General features: G+C 39.1%; 1 protein-coding gene across 4 annotated transcripts in view; it reads right to left on the bottom strand.

Moving 5' to 3' along the window:
* atad2b (ATPase family AAA domain containing 2B) overlaps positions 1 to 18721 on the bottom strand; it is a 152732-nt gene that overhangs the window by 62628 nt on the left and 71383 nt on the right. For 3 of the 4 annotated variants that reach the window (XM_062044939.1, XM_062044942.1, XM_062044941.1), the window contains exons 23-24: positions 10300 to 10422; positions 5182 to 5379 (exon numbers count right to left, since the gene is read on the bottom strand). In XM_062044939.1, the coding sequence (XP_061900923.1) occupies positions 5182 to 5379; positions 10300 to 10422 (321 nt within the window). The remainder of the gene's footprint in view (positions 1 to 5181; positions 5380 to 10299; positions 10423 to 18721) is intronic. The other variant, XM_062044940.1, reaches the window with a different exon arrangement.

Below are 18721 nucleotides of genomic sequence, written 5' to 3'. Positions count from 1 at the left end.
GGCGCAATCGTGCAACATAAAACACATAACACAGAATAGAATAACATGAGCTGTAACTGAGCTATCAGATGTTGTTATTGTTCATCTGCCTGATGGCCGAGGGGAAAAAACTGTTCAGGTGACGGGAGGTGTGGGTCTGGATGGATCACAGCATCTTGTGATCTACAGATCTTTGACTTGAGTTGACCAAGACAATTAAGTTTATGGATTGGTTATTGTCAGTAGCTTATTAAATGAACATTTGAAAGTATTTGCATTTTCATGCATATTCTGATATCATTATGAATGTCTGATTTACATATATACATCATTAAAGCACGGCTGAGACGTAAAAACTGATGAATCTCTGACTCATACAGCATGGTGGCTCAGAGAGCCCTCTCATATCTCAAGAGGGATGTCTTAGCTCATGGTAGACAGGCACCACCTTGTGCCAGATAGATGAACGTCATACAGAACGTGTCTATACATCTAGTATTGAGTACATATTATATAAATCCTATTACAAGCTTGCTCTGTACTGATGAAAGCCATCAAACATTTTTGAATACGAGCGGTCAAGGTGACATCCTTATTACCGGTAGTTTGCATCCTCCCCCCTCCATGCTCATACCCGCTTTACACTGACACATGCTATTTACAACAGGTGGGCATGTAATTGCCCTGCGGTGTGGTTATGTTCCGAGTGGTTAGGGGAGGGGAGAGCTGCGCTAATGAGGCCGCTTACTCCCGTTGACACTCCACAGTGTGTTTGTGCTGTGCACTGTTCATGTATAAAACACCTGGATGAAGTAATACGACACCGCTGTTTGCTGATAGGTAGGTGTGGGACTAAAAGCAAAGGGAGGACTTGTATGACCACTATATTTGGTATGAATATGTACTAAATACAAACCCCGTTTCCATATGAGTTGGGAAATTGTGTAAATGTAAATATAAACGGAATACAATGATTTGCAAATCATTTTCAACCCATAGACAACATATTTGATGTTCAAACTGATAAAAACTTTTTTTGTGTGCAAATAATCATTAACTTTAGAATTTGATGCCAGCAACACGTGACAAAGAAGTTGGGAAAGGTGGCAATAAATACTGATAAAGTTGAGGAATGCTCATCAAACACTTATTTGGAACATCCCACAGGTGTGCAGGCTAATTGGGAACAGGTGGGTGCCATGATTGGGTATAAAAACAGCTTCCCAAAAAATGCTCAGTCTTTCACAAGAAAGGATGGGGCGAGGGACACCCCTTTGTCCACAACTGCGTGAGCAAATAGTCAAACACTTTAAGAACGTTTCTCAAAGTGCAATTGCAAGAAATTTAGGGAATTCACCATAATATCATCAAAAGGTTCAGAGAAACTGGAGAAATCCCTCCACGTAAGCGGCATGGCCGGAAACCAACATTGAATGACCGTGACCTTCGATCCCTCAGACGGCACTGTATCAAAAACCGACATCAATCTCTAAAGGATATCACCACATGGGCTCAGGAACACTTCAGAAAACCACTGTCACTAAATACAGTTGGTCGCTACATCTGTAAGTGCAAGTTAAAGCTCTACTATGCAAAGCGAAAGCCATTTATCAACAACATCCAGAAACGCCGCCGGCTTCTCTGGGCCCGAGATCATCTAAGATGGACTGATGCAAAGTGGAAAAGTGTTCTGTGGTCTGACGAGTCCACATTTCAAATAGTTTTTGGAAACATTCGACATTGTGTCATCCAGACCAAAGGGGAAGCAAACCATCCAGACTGTTATCGACGCAAAGTTCAAAAGCCAGCATCTGTGATGGTATGGGGGTGCATTAGTGCCCAAGGCATGGGTAATTTACACATCTGTGAAGGCACCATTAATGCTGAAAGGTACATACAGGTTTTGGAACAACATATGCTGCCATCTAAGCGCCGTCTTTTTCATGGACGCCCCTGCTTATTTCAGCAAGACAATGCCAAGCCACATTCAGGACGTGTTACAACAGCGTGGCTTCGTAAAAAAAGAGTGCGCATACTTTCCTCGAAAATGTGTGGCGCATTATGAAGCGTAAAATACGACAGCGGAGACCCCGGACTGTTGAACGACTGAAGTTCTACATAAAACAAGAATGGGAAAGAATTCCATTTTCAAAGTTTCAACAATTAGTTTCTTCAGTTCCCAATCGTTTATTGAGTGTTGTTAAAAAGAAAAGGTGATGTAACACAGTGGTGAACATGCCCTTTCCCAACTACTTTGGCACGTGTTGCAGCCATTAAATTCTAAGTTAATTATTATTTGCAAAAAAAAATAAAGTTTATGAGTTTGTACATCAAATATCTTGTCTTTGTAGTGCATTCAATTGAATATGGGTTGAAAAGGATTTGTAAATCATTGTATTCCGTTTATATTTACATCTAACACAATTTTCCAACTCATATGGAAATGGGGTTTGTATATTGTCGCTTTTTTGATTTACAAAAACAGACGATTATCGAACTGGTGAGTAATGGAACTTTGTCACTGCACTTAAAAAGAAGCAGAGAATTATGATGCCACGGCGATAAATCTGATATTGGCTTCGATAACCCATACTAAAATAAAATACAAAAAACGCTCCAATGAGCTGTACTGTGCTGTGGGTGGGTTAGGGTAAGCAAATCAAGCGCTCTTTTTCTCCTACTTTTGCTGTAAACTTACTCCGAGCTCATTGTAAACAAACATGGCGTTGATCGTGTGTGATTTCTTCACTGCTCGCCATTAGCCTTAAAAGGGGAACTGTTCTGTTTGAGGGAAATTTTGCCTATCGTTCACAACCCTTATGAGAGACAAGAAGACAAAAAGGTGTTTTTTTGCAGTCCAACTTGTAAAAATCGTTTCATACTTGGTGGTTACCAATGAAGCTAATGGGAGCAATCAGTTCTACCTCTAAATCGCTTTAAAAATGCATTCAAAAACCGTCAACAATACTTCATTACATTCCGTAACCTGTATAATAACCAAGCTGTAGCAACATTGGTATTGTAAGAACGAACACCGAGGAGCTCTTTTTCTAGCGTAGTAACACATCGGCGTGCTTTGGTATTAGCCGTAAAAGCTAACTACGGAAAGTGTACTTTTGCTTCGACGACAACACAAAATGTGTTTAAGTTGATTCACAATACTGCAATAGTACACCGATCTGTACTGAATGAAAAACATGAACAATCATCTTAACAATCATATTGCAGTATCTGTAAAGTATTAGCCTAAATTTTATGTTTTGCTTGTACACAGTTAGCTCGACAGCATATGTACTATAATTGTAATAAGAAGCCTGGTTTGCTGCGTGTATCATGATCAATATTTAAAGTGTGACTCACTTGATGGACAGTTGTGCGTTTGGTCGAGTTGTTTTCGGTTCAGTTGGGTAAGCTGTCCATTTATGTCAAATAGCTTGGATCCAAGTTCCACCTTTATAGAGTCGCCACTTTCACCTCACTCTCTCGTCTTTCGTCTACTTCTACGTCTCACTCTTCCTTCGTGTTCGCTTCAAGAAGAGGCAGTTAAGCCTTAGTGTGTTTAGCTTAAAAAATATAAGGTTGTGAATCCTCATTTGTCCAAAAACAGTCGTATTTGTTGTCTGTTATCGATTCTGCCATGATTAAAACACACACGCCTTTGTTTCCGGAAGTAAGAATACACATTTGTTGCTGGAAGTCGGACGTGTGCGGCTATGGAAATGGAAATCAATGCGCTGAAGACATCAGTCCCCCCCATTGATTAAAATTATCCATATACGGTAAATATTTAACATAATACATATTGTTATGAACATGTCTGTTATGTCCATTATATATAGACTTCAAGTATGTATACAAAACATTGATGGAGGGTTTTGCAGTTGTTTTGAATGCTCCAACGATGACTCCCATTAGCCGCATCTTCCAAGCGTTTTTTATCATCTTTAAAATCTTAAAACTAAACACGTGTGTTCTCGTCTCTCATAATGATTGCAAACGATAGGCAAAATTCCAAAATAAGTGCAGTTCCTCTTTAGGGACTCTATTACGCAAAACTAACTTTTCGTACCCATTAGTGGTTAATTTACTGTTACACTTGTGTGCCAATTGGAAATTTAAGGAGAAAAAAGGTAAGATTTGACAGGCCTTATACTTCATTTATACTTCACCTCCTTTAGCACAGCTAAAATAAATAACATGAAGTCATATTCAAAGCATTAGGTTTTCTAGTGTCATCCTTTTTGATGACATAAATGCCAATTCACTTGCGACCAGGCGTCAAGACATGATTTACGCCTTAATGAATTAACAGTAGTTACACTTATGACTGTTAATGTTAAAACGTTACTTGATTTAGTTTTTTTTCACTTTGGGAAAATGTTCCTTGAAATCCTAACAAATCTGAGACAACAAGCATTCATGAAGGGATTGTGTTTAACTGTATTATTATATTACCACCATGCTGCAAACTAATTGTATTAATTAGCTAATGTGGCCTGTGATTTACTAACCTGACTCTTGCCAAATCCTTGCAGTTCGCTGAGCTCCACACAAGGATCTGGGAGTTCTCAGTAGGAGATGTATTTCAGAAAACGGGGCCTTGTAAAAAAAAATATTATATGTGATTGGATAAACCACTTGTCCGCTATCTTGAATGACGTGTTACTTCAACCACTCACATCGAAATCAACCCGTGACGCTGATGAGAGCGACGCTGGGAAATCCAAACCCGGTCGGAACAACAGCCAAAACATACTTACCACCAATAAATGCCTTCAAAACCGTTCTTTGTTCATCTTTTAAATAATTAATATTCGATAGATTCAACAAAACAGTTGCAATAGCAGAATCACTGTCAGCACACAACGCAGCTAGTGCTGCGTGCCGCCATTGTTGTTTGAATCAAACAGTCGCTTCGGCGCTACGTCACATCTACGAAATCCCGCCCAGCGATCCTAATTGGTTCAATACTTTTTGCTATCTTGAAGGAGTTTGCAATGCCTTCGAGCCCAGACCCTTGTGTGGAGCTCAGCGAACTACAAGGGTCTGGCAAGAGTCAGGTTAGTGATTTACAGTCATTAAATTAAATAAGACAGTAAATTCAATCCTTTCATGTGTGAGTTTACTGGCTATGGAAGCCATGTGACTGCATAGCTTTATTTAGTCTCAGGTGTGTGTACAGTATTATCTTGCAGTACTCACTGGGGGTGCAGGGTTTCTCCGTAGCTTCACCCTGAGTGCTGCTCTTCGTCTGCTCTTCCCCAACAGCAGCAACAGCAGCAACAGCAGCAGCAGCAGGAGAAGAAGCAGCAGCAGCAGCAGAAGCAGCAACATGGTTCTTTCTGGTAACCGGAGTGCTTGGAGATGATGCTGCGGGCTGTGTTGGCGCCTGCTGGTCTGCTGTTTCCACAGAAGATTAAGTTAGGCTGAGCACTGTGCACATATATTTGCTTCTACACACATAGGATCTAGAGTAGCATTGGATTACTGGTATATCTGTAGTGAAAAACAGGGCCCCTGCAAGAGAGTATTTTGGGTTTGCAATATCCAAATCCCATGACCACAAGTTTGTGCTGGAATGTATGGACTGCATTGCTCCTGTGTCTCCCAGTCTTGTAATTCATGCTGACAGCTGGAGTGAGACAGGTATCTAAAACAGGAGGTGGAGTTGAATCCAATGAGAGATTTAATTTCTGACATTTATTCTCGCCATTTTTATCATGTCTCAATTCACTTCAAGTGAAACAAGTCCCAGGACACACAAACCAACTCAGCATCATACAAACGCGGCGCTGACGGCATAGCTTTGTACAAAAAAGGACCCTGACTGAAGGATGAAATATTTAAAAAGCACAACGTTCAATTCTTAAGGAGCTGACCTCTGGCTCTTGCATTATTCATTGAGCATAATGTGCTTTCAGTTCATAAAAAGGGTACATGCAAACACGATGGGGAACAACTTTAACGGCTAGATATGGCCACTGCTTTGTCAACAGGACCTTAAGAGTTGTGCGTATTGTAGATTAGCAACCGCTCTTGCACTTACGAGCTATACCGCGAAATGCAACATCATTATCCAATTCTTTATGGGCTTTAGATTATAAGGTTAACATTTGCTCGCATATGCACATACATATGCTCAGATTCGTGCGTAGCAAGAAGCACCTCAGCCAACATTCAGACATTGTAAGTTCAAATGTATTCACTATGTATGGGAGCCCTGTTAGGCAGCACTGGTTTTAAGCAAGCGCTAATTAGCCAATTCCTTGGGTAGCGATCATAAACAGGGTTATTTGCATACGTGGCATGGCGCCACGGGTTAATATTTGACAGTATACAAAACGAAGAGCTTGCATGCATCATTTGACCACTATTGAGATTTGTATAATGCTAGTTAAATAGAGAATTAATATGTTATTTGTTTTTATATACAATCTACAAATATTTTAAGTTGGCACTACCAAACATTTTTGCGTTATTTTTGTGCACGTTTTGCTTTTACTGGAATTTGTGTTTATCGAGCAATAATTAATTTTTCGTTTTTATATACATCCATCCATCCATTTTCTACCGCTTGTCCCTTTTGGGGTCGCGGGGGGTGCTGGAGCCTATCTCAGCTGCAGAAGGCAGGGTACACCCTGGACAATTTGCCACCTCATCGCAGGGCCACCAACAGTTATTTAAAGTTGGTGCCACCAAGCCTTTTAGCGTTATTTCTGTGCATATTGCTTTTTCTGACCTTTTTCGGGACATTTGTGGGGTGGCGTAGCTCGATTAGTAGAGCGGCCGTGCCAGCAACTTGAGTGTTCTGGGTTCGATCCCCGCTTCTGCCATCCAAGTCACATCTGTTGTGTCCTTGGGCAAAATACTTTATCCACCTGATCCCAGTGCCACCCACACTGGTTTAAATGTAACTTAGATAATGGGTTTCACTATGTAAAGTGCTTTTAGTCACTAGAGAATAGCGCTATATAAGACTACTGTATCGCCACACGCCACAGTTAATAATTTCAAACATTTTGTTGGCAATTGTCAACTTATTTTTGTATTATCATCAATAGTGGTCAACTTCCTTTTACACTTGTAGTGAGGTTTAAATGACTCCTCACTGACTAGCTGTACTGACACTCCACTGATAATGTGTTGGAATTTAATAATGGTGCCATTGCCTGGATTTAAAAAGTCACTACATTTAACCTGCAAATGAAATTGATAGTGAGCAAATATAATAGTTTTTGAACAAATAGCTATACAGAAAGAAATATAACACATGCAACTTTGGTCAATGTGCCAACAGAAAACAGTAAACAGAAAATGAAAATGTACCTTATTTGGCGCTATGAAATCAAAAGGATCTTTTCCTAAAGGGGAACTGCACTCTTTTTGGAATTTTGCATATCATTCAGCCCTTTGAGACACTTGTGATTTAGGGCTATATAAATAAACATTGATTGATTGATTGATTGATTCACAATCCCTCAGAGATAAGAACACATACGTCTTATTTTAGGATACTGAAAACAAAAAACGCTTGCAAGTTGCGGCAAATGGGAGTCACCATTGTAGCCTTCAAAACTCTCTAAAACAATTTTAAAACCCTCCAACATTTTATATACACGCTGCAAGTATATATATATATGGTATACCGGTACTAGTGTAGTACCGCGATACTAATGAATCATATTTGGTATATCAGTGGTACTTTAAATATACCGCCTCTAAAAAGTACCGGTCCTCCACCCCCCGTTGCCTCGTTACGTCATGATATTGCTGGTTTTACGAGCAGAGAAGCATGTTCGGCAGTGCACAATTACAGAGTACTTACTAGCAGACGGTGTGTAGACAGAAAAGGGACAATGGATGCATTTTGGCCTAAAAACTGACGGTTAAGGTGAAGTTATAACTCTGAAACGCCCTCAGGAAGAGGTGCTTTAAGACATGGCTAGCTAGCAAGCGGCTAAAGTCCATCCGCAGTCTGCAGTATTTTAGCTACTTCTAAATAAAGTAAGTTTCTTACAAGTATAGTTATCACTGGAATATGAGGAATAGCTAAACATTCTTCTCAACACACCGTAGCTCACCGGCGTCACAATGTAAACAAACGCCATGGGTGGATCTACACCTTACATCCACTGTAATGATACCAAGTACAGGAGTGTATCTAGTCGATATTACTATGATTACATCGATATTTTTTATCATCACAACATTTTTTTTTGTTTTTAAAAAATGTATATTATGTTCAGGAAATACGTCCCTGGACACATGGGGACTTTGAATATGACCAATGTATGATCCTGTAACGACTTGATATCGGATTGATACCCAAATTTGTGGTATCATCCAAAACTAATGTAAAGTATCAAACAACAGAAGAATAAGTGATTATTACATTTTAACAGAAATGTAGATAGAAAATGTTGAAACGAAAAATAAGCAGATATTAACAGTAAATAAACAAGTAGATTAATAATTCATTTTTACAGCTTGTCCTTTATAATGTTGACATCATAATAGAATGATAAATGACACGATATGTTACTGCATACGTCAGCAGACTAATTAGGAGCCTTTGTTTGTTTACTTACTACTAAAAGAAAAGTTGTCTTGTATGTTCACTATTGCATTTAAGGACAACATTGCAATAAGAAACATATAATTAATGTACACTAAGATTTTTTGTTAAAATAAACCAATGCCATTTTTTGTGGTCCCCTTTATTTAGAAAAGTATCAAAAAGTACCGAAATACATTTTGGTACCGGTACCAAAATATTGGTATCGGGACACTAAAATATATATATATTATATATATATATATAATGTAGTAACAGACACATTCATAACAATATGTAATATGTACAATAATCACTTTATTTTGGTCATTTTAAGCATGACCGGAACTTATTTCCTAGGTGCAATTATTTCCGTGCCCATAGCAACGCACTTCCAACTTCTGGAAACAAATGTGTGTGTATTCTATTCATGGCGTAATTTGACTATTTTTGGACAAATGAGGATTCATAACCTTATCTTTTTGAAGCTGAATATACAGAGAATTAACTGCTGGTTATAGAAGCGAGCACAAAGAGAGGGTGAAATGTTGGAGCAGATGGGAGCCGAGAGAATCAGGACCAGCGTGACTTGATGCTGCAAATGTGGCGCTTGGAGCCACGCTTTGCTGACATAAATGGAGTGCTTACACAAAATCAATTGGGAAAAAAAAAACCAGCCCTGCCAGTTTGATTAAACGGAAGACTGCCCATCGAGTAAGTCACTGTAATATTGACCATGATACATGCAGCACACCATGCTTGTTTTTAACTACATACACTGTCAAGCTAGCTTTGTACCAACAAAACATGAAATGTGGGTTAATACTTTACAGATACAATAATATGATTGTTCATGTTTTTCAGTCAGTAAGATTGTTGTACTATTACATTGTGTTTTGCATTACAAATTCAAAAGACATTTAGCTGCTGATACAGAAGCTATCTTACAGCTAAAGCCGTAGCATGCTGTCGAAAGGCGATGTGTTACTGCAGTAAATAACAGTGCCTCTGTGTTTGCGCTTACAATAACCATGGTGTTACAGATTATTTATTGCACAGGTTACGAACATACAGTAAATTAAGTCTTGTTGGCGTTTTTTGGTGCCTTTTTAGAGTGATTTTGAGGCAAAATAGATCGCTTCCATTAGCTGCACTGATGGCCACCTAAAAGAAGCCGATTATTAAAAATTAGATGAAAAAAAAGCAGTTTTCTTGTCTCTCATAAGAATTGTGAACGATAGGCAACATTCAAAATTTTTTTACTTCCCCTATAGAAATGTTTCCTTTATCTTAGTTCCATTTAGATCGATTATGGGAACAAAAACATGCCACTCCTCTGACTTCCTTTAGTATGAGCTATCACTTGTGGGCCGAAACAAGCCCTTCTAGTTTGGCACTACGCAGTCAAATGCCAGTGCAGCAGTATAGGTCATGTGTTTTTTTTTCTTAAAGCGACACACATTGAGGTCTTGAGGGACACAGTGTACACGCTCCTTGTGTTTCTTAAGGCATCGATGCTTCAGTATCGTTTGACCTATAACTACTGTTGATAATATTGAGAATATATATGTTGATAAGTTTAACTACATTTTATTATTTTCCCTAATTTTACCTGTCAACATCTGCATTCCAAAATATGAGAACATTCAGGGAAAAAAGAGGGGGAAATACAAATTGTGCTTTTATTTTTAAAGCCTGACTTTGCAGGTTACAGGACGTGTTACACCAATGTTTCCAGTCTCAAAGGTATCGGAAAAAAGGCTCACCACTTTTGCTGTGCGTCTCCTTGATGTCCTCGCACATTCGATCAAACTCGGGGTCGAGCTCTGAGGCAAAGATGGCGTGCGCCGTGTCCTTCAAGCTGCACGCTCGGTGCCTGATCACCTTGTCTGAGAAAGAAGGGAACACGCTAGGTAATGCACTTTGCTCTGTAGACAACATTTGTACATTTTCCCGAAACATTCAGTGTTGTTTTAATGCTGCATCCTATTATGCGTTTGAGGTGGGCATCATGCCTCATTTGAGTGCATCTGTGAGAAAAAGGATTGCAGCACGATCCCCGCCGCTTGAATTTAACAAAAAGTTGGTTTTGGTGAGAAATGTTTGCAGGCATAATGCAAAACGGTCTCGATGTTGACACTTCGCCCATTTAGTCCAAAATAGGACACCTACTTTCATCCCATGTGTTTTCTCATACCAGTCTTCACCTCACTACGGCATCCCTTCCTCTCTGATGTTTTCGGGCATTATTAATCCCCCATTTTCAGTGACTGCACAGCAAGAAAATGAAAGGCAAAGCTGAAGAGGAGAGCCTAAAAGCGTATCCACCGTAAACAGGCCATCTCTCATTACGGCAGACAGGCAGGCGGCGGCGGCAGTGCCGCACGCAGAGAGTGGCGGCAGGGTCACAATCTGCCAAAAATTTGTCCAATTGGAGGAAGGCTGCTTAATTGTGATGGGGGCAGTTGCCGCGTGTGTGTGTGCGCGCGCATTATGAAACTGCCTTTCACAAAGGAAGGCACGGCAAATGGCAGATGGCCGGGTGGGAGCTCGTCTGCTTCAAATCCCAATCTACTATTACTTAGCAGCACTTCTGATTTGTCCCCCTTCAAAGCTGAAAGACCCGTCGCTTAAAATTCTGAATCAAGACTTTTGAATTTAGATTTATCATGATGTTCCACAGATATATTACTTTATTTATTACTATTTTTTTTGCTCGAATCTCTCGATCGAAAATACTAGTGACACAAATGCCACATTGTGTTGTAATTGGGAAATCCCCAACGTCACTATTATTTCTGACCAATTTTGCCACATTCTATTTTGTGAATATTACAAGTAAGTTATCACAATACACCGAAATAACTATAATAATGTAAACGCTGCGCAGCATGACATTATAAATTATTTATACGGGGTATGCACTAGGGCTGCATCGAACAATTATTTCTCGAATTGACTAATCTATCCATTATTTTTTTAGATTTATTGATTAATCTATTTTTTTTTAAAGTGTTTATACATCCATCCATCCATTTTTTACCGCTTGTCCCTTTCGGGGTCGCGGGGGGTGCTACAGCCTATCTCAGCTGCATTCGGGCGGAAGGCGGTGTACACCCTGGACAAGTCGCCACCTCATCGCAGGGCCAACACAGATAGACAGACAGCATTCACACTCACATTCACACACACTATACCATTTTTTACAAATTAATTCCCCCCAAATATTTTTTTCAGGTAATAATTGTAAGAAAAATGTATAAAACATATGCAAAACACGCCTATGGATATTCTCATTCATCCAGGTCATTGTATTCTCAGGGCAGTCGATCGATTGCAAGTCATGAGAACATTCAAAACAATGTTATCGCTGCGCTATTGAGTTTAAACCTAATATCTTAAAATAAAATCAGTGCAATTCAGTGCAATAATAATTATTATTATTATAATAATGATAATGGAATACATTTATATACTGAAGCACTTTTCTAGACACTCATAGCAATTCACGGAGAACTAAGAAGCCATCATTCATTTACTCCACATTCACACACAAAAGTATGTAAATAAACATTTAAAATATATATCTTCAGCTTATAGTCCGGTACGGCTAACATATGAAAACCTATGTTTCCCTCTAAAATTGATTGGTTATGATTTATAAACCGGTGCAGCTTATAGCCCAGAAAATAGGGTACTTACATCGACTCTTAGTAACAGGAACGTTCTAAACATGAACTTTTCTCCTTCCTTAAATTTCTCTTTTTACATGTCTTTTTTTATTCCTTCTCACCCTCACTCCTCCTAATATTTTTCAAAGGCAGCATAATATTGTTTTTAATTCATTAGCTTCTGTATACCGAGTTGCAATGACACAGGTAACCCACTCTACGGTCTGTACCTCGGTTTTAGGGTTGGGTTGTAACGGTAAACGATATAATGATAAACCGCGGTAAAATTCCAGACGGTTAGTAACACCGTTTAAATTTTGAAGTATTGAAAAAACTTTATTTATTAATGCATTTTAAGCAACACTGCTTACTTCCTGGAAATTAAGTCACAGCAGCGGTGGCGCATGCTCACTAACGTAGTTTGGCTTGAAAATTATTGCGGAACAAACTACACAGACTTTGCTATGGAAATTTCCCCTCGGAGTAAACAGAGCCAAACGCTTGGTTTAACTTCATTTTCCCTCGCTTCATCTCCGTGGAGTCTCGGCGTGCGTTTAAGAGCGCACTGCTTGTTTTTAGATGGAGACAGGTGTGGACAATATTGGAGACAGACACATCTGTCCCACACTAAAAGTATACAGCGAAGGAGAACACTTTTTGATGTTGATTTTATTTTCTCAATACAGCGTCTATCAGCTGTGACATAGTTGACCACGTGAGGAAAAATGCAGCATTCGATATGTCTGGAATATTGCCACAACTTGTTTATAAAGTCTTTAGTTTGTTTACTGGGATGCTCACTCGTCCTTTATTTTACTGCAAACGGTATCAGTGTTCAAATAACAAATACTAGCTATAATGTTTTGTCATCTCATCAAACTGAACGCAAGTTTTAAGATTGTGTATTCGAAGAGAGAGGTATCACTCCTGTTTATTAAAGTTGGCCAAATTGTTGTACTGAACCAAAGCTTGTTTATTAGACTTCATCTTCATTAGCCAAACTGCTTTGAGTTTTACACTACCGTTTGGGGTCACATTTAAATGTCCTTTTTTTTGAAGGAAAAGCACTGTACTTTTCAATGAAGATAACTTTAAACTAGTCTTAACTTTAAAGAAATACACTCTATACATTGCTAATGTGGTAAATGACTATTCTAGCTGCAAATGTCTGTTTTTTGGTGCAATATCTACATAGGTGTATAGAGGCCCATTTCCAGCAACTATCACTCCAGTGTTCTAATGGTACAATGTGATTGCTCATTGGCTCAGAAGGCTAATTGATGATTAGAAAACCCTTGTGCAATCATGTTCACACATCTGAAAACAGTTTAGCTCGTTACAGAAGCTACTAAACTAACCTTCCTTTGAGCAGATTGTGTTTCTGGAGCATCACATTTGTGGGGTCAATTAAACGCTCAAAATGGCCAGAAAAAGAGAACTTTCATCTGAAACTCGACAGTCTATTCTTGTTCTTAGAAGTGAAGGCTATTCCACAAAATTGTTTGGGTGACCCCAAACTTTTGAACCTGGATCTCAGGAAACAGAGTGGACCGACAGCAGCAGATGACATGGCACCCCAAACCATCACTGATGGTGGAAACTTTACACTAGACTTCAGGCAACGTGGATCCTGTGCCTCTCCTGTCTTCCTCCAGACTCTGGGACCTCGATTTCCAAAGGAAATGCAAAATTTGCTTTCGTCAGAAAACATGACTTTGGACCACTCAGCAGCAGTCCAGCTCTTTTTTCCAGGGTCAACGCAGCCGTCTACCAGCAAGTTTTAGAGCACTTCATGCTTCCTGCTGCTGACCTGCTCTATGGAGATGGAGATTTCAAGTTCCAACAAGACTTGGCGCCTGCACACAGCGCAAAATCTACCCGTGCCTGGTTTACGGACCATGGTATTTCTGTTCTAAATTGGCCCGCCAACTCCCCTGACCTTAGCCCCATAGAAAATCTGTGGGGTATCGTGAAAAGGAAGATGCAGAATGCCAGACCCAAAAACGCAGAAGAGTTGAAGGCCACTATCAGAGCAACCTGGGCTCTCATAACACCTGAGCAGTGCCAGAAACTCATCGACTCCATGCCACGCCGCATTAACGCAGTAATTGAGGCAAAAGGAGCTCCAACCAAGTATTGAGTATTGTACATGCTCATATTTTTCATTTTCATACTTTTCAGTTGGCCAACATTTCCAAAAATCCCTTTTTTGTATTAGCCTTAAGTAATATTCTAATTTTGTGACACACGGAATTTTGGATTTTCATTTGTTGCCACATCAAATCATCAAAATTAAATGAAATAAACATTTGAATGCATCAGTCTGTGTGCAATGAATAAATATAATGTACAAGTTACACCTTTTGAATGCAATTACTGAAATAAATCAAGTTTTTCAAAATATTCTAATTTACTGGCTTTTACCTGTACATTATATATTTTGGTGATGTAGAAAAGTGACCATCAAATAAAATTAGCTTCATGGCATGGCCTCTTAACTTCATGTGACTGATTATGATTGACGACACCTGTTGACTTCTCTGAGCCCATTTAAATAGGGCTCATGTGATGCAGTCATTAGACTCTGTTACAAACGCGACAATGGGAAAGTCAAAGGAACTTAGCACAGATCTGAGAAAACGAATCATTGACTTGAACAAGTCAGGAAAGTCAATTGGAACCATTTCAAAGCAGCTTAAGGTCTCAAGAGCAACTGCGCAGACAATTGTTTGTAAGTATAAAGTGCATGGCACAGTTTTGTCACTGCCACAATCAGGAAGAAAACGCAAGATTATACCTGCTGCTGAGAGAAAATTGGTCAGGATGATCAAGACTTAACCGAGAACCACCAAAGAGCAGGTCTGCAATGAATTGGAAGCTGCTGGAACACAGGTGTCAGTGTCCACAGTCAAGCGTGTTTTGCATCGCCATGGACTGAGAGGCTACCATGTAAGAAGGAAGCCCTTGCTTCAGAAACGACACCTTAAGGCTCGTCTTAAGTTTGCTGCTGATCACATGGACAAAGATAAGACCTTCTGGAGGAAAGTTCTGTGGTCAGATGAAACAAAAATTGAGCTGTTTGGCCACAATACCCAGCAATATGTTTGGAGGAGAAAAGGTGAGGCCTTTAATCCCAGGAACACACTGCCTACCGTCAAGCATGGTGGTGGTAGTATTATGTTCTGAGCCTGTTTTGCTGCCAATGGAACTGGTGCTTTACAAATAGTAAATGGGACAATGAAAAAGGAGGATTACCTCCAAATTCTTCAGGACAACCTAAAATCATCAGCCCGGAGGTTGGGTCTTGTGCGCAGTTGGGTGTTCCAACAGGACAATGACCCCAAACACACGTCAAAAGTGGTAAAAGAATGGCTAAATCAGGCTAGAATTAAGGTTTTAGAATGGCCTTCCCAAAGTCCTGACTTAAACCCCATTGAGAACATGTGGACAATGCTGAAGAAACAAGTCCATGTCAGAAAACCAACAAATTTAGCTGAACTGCACCAATTTTGTCAAGAGAAGTGGTCAAAAATTCAACCAGAAGCTTGCCAGAAGCTTGTGGATGGCTACCAAAAGTGCCTAGAGACATGTAACCAAATAATAACATTGCTGTATATACATTTGACCCAGCAGATTTGGTCACATTTTAGTAGACCCATAATCAATTCATAAAAGAACCAGAGGCCCTTCATAACATTTGGGCAATCCCATGTATTATTTAGACCACTTCCTGAACCCTTCCAGGACCTATATGGGTTTAAAAAAAACAGCAGAGTACCTTCTAACACTACTGTGTTATAGGGCTGCAACGATTAGTCGACATTGTTGATGGATGTCGACAATAAAATGTGTCACCGACAATTATATTTGTAGACAATAATCGTGACGTCATCACTCGTGTTTTTCCGGGCGGAAGTGGGTCACTCGCTAAAACATAGCCAGTTATAACATGTAAAATGTGAAGATATTTCCTCTTATTCTTGTTAAAAAACATGAATACCTTGCTCATTTTGCAAAGCAGACTTTATTTTTATTGCAGTACATCTGTGATACGCAAGCATTTAAAGCGGAGACATGGCGTCGGACATTTGGAAAGACAATACTGTCTCAACCTCGGTAAGAGGTTAGCTTCTACCTTGCTAGCTAGCTAACTAACGAGAGTGAGACAAATTTTTGAAAAAATAACTTAACTATCATTTTAGCAAAAGTCAGCCAGCTAAACTTTGTCTACATCAATTCAAGTACGTTTTAAAGCAGTGTCAATTTGCAATGCCCTAAAAAAATACACTTTAACAAACGCAAACCGCGCGTGCACACACAAACACAAAGAGACAGATAGACAGGCACCAACGCGAAAGGATCATAAGACTACATATACAATCCATTAAATATCCAACATTTTACGAATCAAATGTAGAATTCTACACATGAAAAAAAAAGGCCCATTAACAAACACAAACTGCGCGTGCACAAACACACAAACACACACAGACAGAGACAGACAGGCACCAATACGGATGTATCATAGGATTAAACATACAATCTATTAAATAGCCAAAATTGTAAGAATTAATTAAATATATTTTTCTATACATTCATTCTATTAGAGAGCTAAAATTGCCAAGAGTTAATCAAAAGTCAATATACCAGTGTGCAGCTTTTTAAACGTCACAACATGCTTTTCGTTTTGAGGAAGTTAGATTTTGTGTTTTGTTGTTTGTTTTCATTGCTATTTTAACTTTTTTTAATACATAAACACAGTTAAACGTTTTTTTAGCACTTTACCTTTTCTTTCTTTTAAATAGACATTTTATTAGACATTTAAATTTTTGTAACAATTGATAATAAATATTCATGAAGGAATTAGTCATTTTTGTTGTTCGTAGGCACATTTCTAAAATAACTTAAGGTGTATTTAGAAGCCGATGGAAAAATTGGAGCCATTAAATGTGTACGCTTTATTATCCGATTAGTTGACTAATCGTTAAGATAATCGTTGACTAATTGACTATCAAAATAATAGTTACCGGTAGTTGCAGCCCTACTGTGTTATGCTTTTGTTTAGATGTTGTGCACTATTGACTTTGTTTAGTCAAACAATTGTATACAATTAAATAAGGAACTAGTCTAAATATTGTTTTGATATTGTTAACACTGTCAATAGCATTCACCATTGACAAATTTAAAAAATATTGTTATACATCTTATTCATGGAATCATAAGCATAAAACATTGATTGGAAGATCCCTAAACGACCTGTTCAATTAGCAATGTAGCAGGAGAATCATAGCTAAACGAGCACAACAATAACAGAAAAGCTGACCACCAGTACATCATGCTTAGAGGCTTAATTGTGCCACATCCAGGCCACACTCTCTGGGCCAAAACAAGCAGGATTGAGGCTCCCGTTTGTCTTCTTTATTAAACTCCCTAATTGCGTTCTCTCCCTTTAGTGTATCATTGGTATGCCCTGCGCTCTAACAAATGAGCGTGCACTCACCTGCAAAGACAGATATGATTTATCCATTTGGACTGGCAGAGAATTTCTTCCTATCAGTATCAGGCAAGGCGGGAATTAAAATAGTTACATCAAGCAAATGGGTGCAAACAGGAGCACTGTATACTGCTTTCAATTAATATCATTCTAGTCTGCTGTCCCTTACGTTCTCTTTCAGTGAAAGTGGGACATTTTTCTCGTGTGTCCGCGCTGCCATTTAAAGTGCACTCTATATTTTGATAAGTTTTTAAGCAAACAGCAGGTCTCGTTCATTACTTGTGTATATATTTGTCTTCAGTTATGTTCCAATGCTCAAGATGGCAACGAGAAGGCAAGAGAGGAGAACAACACAAGGAAAATCAATTTTAGCTGCAAGACAAGGGGCGAGATTAAATGTTCATGCATATGCAGTCTTTCCACATTTTCCACAGCACAGACTGGGAGCGAGGAAGTGCGTCTTTCAGCGGCAGACCGTATTCACCTTCTTCATTTGAATTTCAGACTTGTACAAAAGGCGCCCGGAGCTTTTGTAATTACAGCGCCTGTAGGCTCACTTAATAAGTCATTAGATTTTAAAAATCGAATGATTTTTATTTTTCTCCTCGCCTCGCTCAATGACTAATGGAGCGCAACACAACTGCAAAAACAAATGATCACACTGATTCACCGCTCAGGGAAGTTGTGCGTTACCCCAATTACGCTGCGACTCCAAAGTTTGTCAATATCCAATTCAGCTCCATTTCTACAGCTAATACTTAAGTAGTGTATGGAATTATAATAACGTCTGGGGCGCTGTAATGAACCTTAGGAAAATGTCAATGTTTTTATTAAATGTACAGAGTTATTATGTTTTAATATTTGCCGTGGTTACTAACACCTAATAATTTACAATGGAACTGTATGGATTTTATGAAGGCGACAAGCTTATTTCTATTTGACAACATGTTTTTAAAGAAGTTCTGCTGCATCTGAACATGTACGTGTAGCGTGTCCATGTTTATCGGCATGACCATTGTCTGT

The sequence above is a fragment of the Entelurus aequoreus genome, linkage group LG04, assembly GCF_033978785.1.
Source record: "Entelurus aequoreus isolate RoL-2023_Sb linkage group LG04, RoL_Eaeq_v1.1, whole genome shotgun sequence".
In the NCBI taxonomy this organism is placed as follows: Eukaryota; Metazoa; Chordata; class Actinopteri; order Syngnathiformes; family Syngnathidae; genus Entelurus; species Entelurus aequoreus.
Note: the sequence above shows the minus strand (reverse complement) of the source record. Positions and strands in the feature narration are given on the sequence as shown.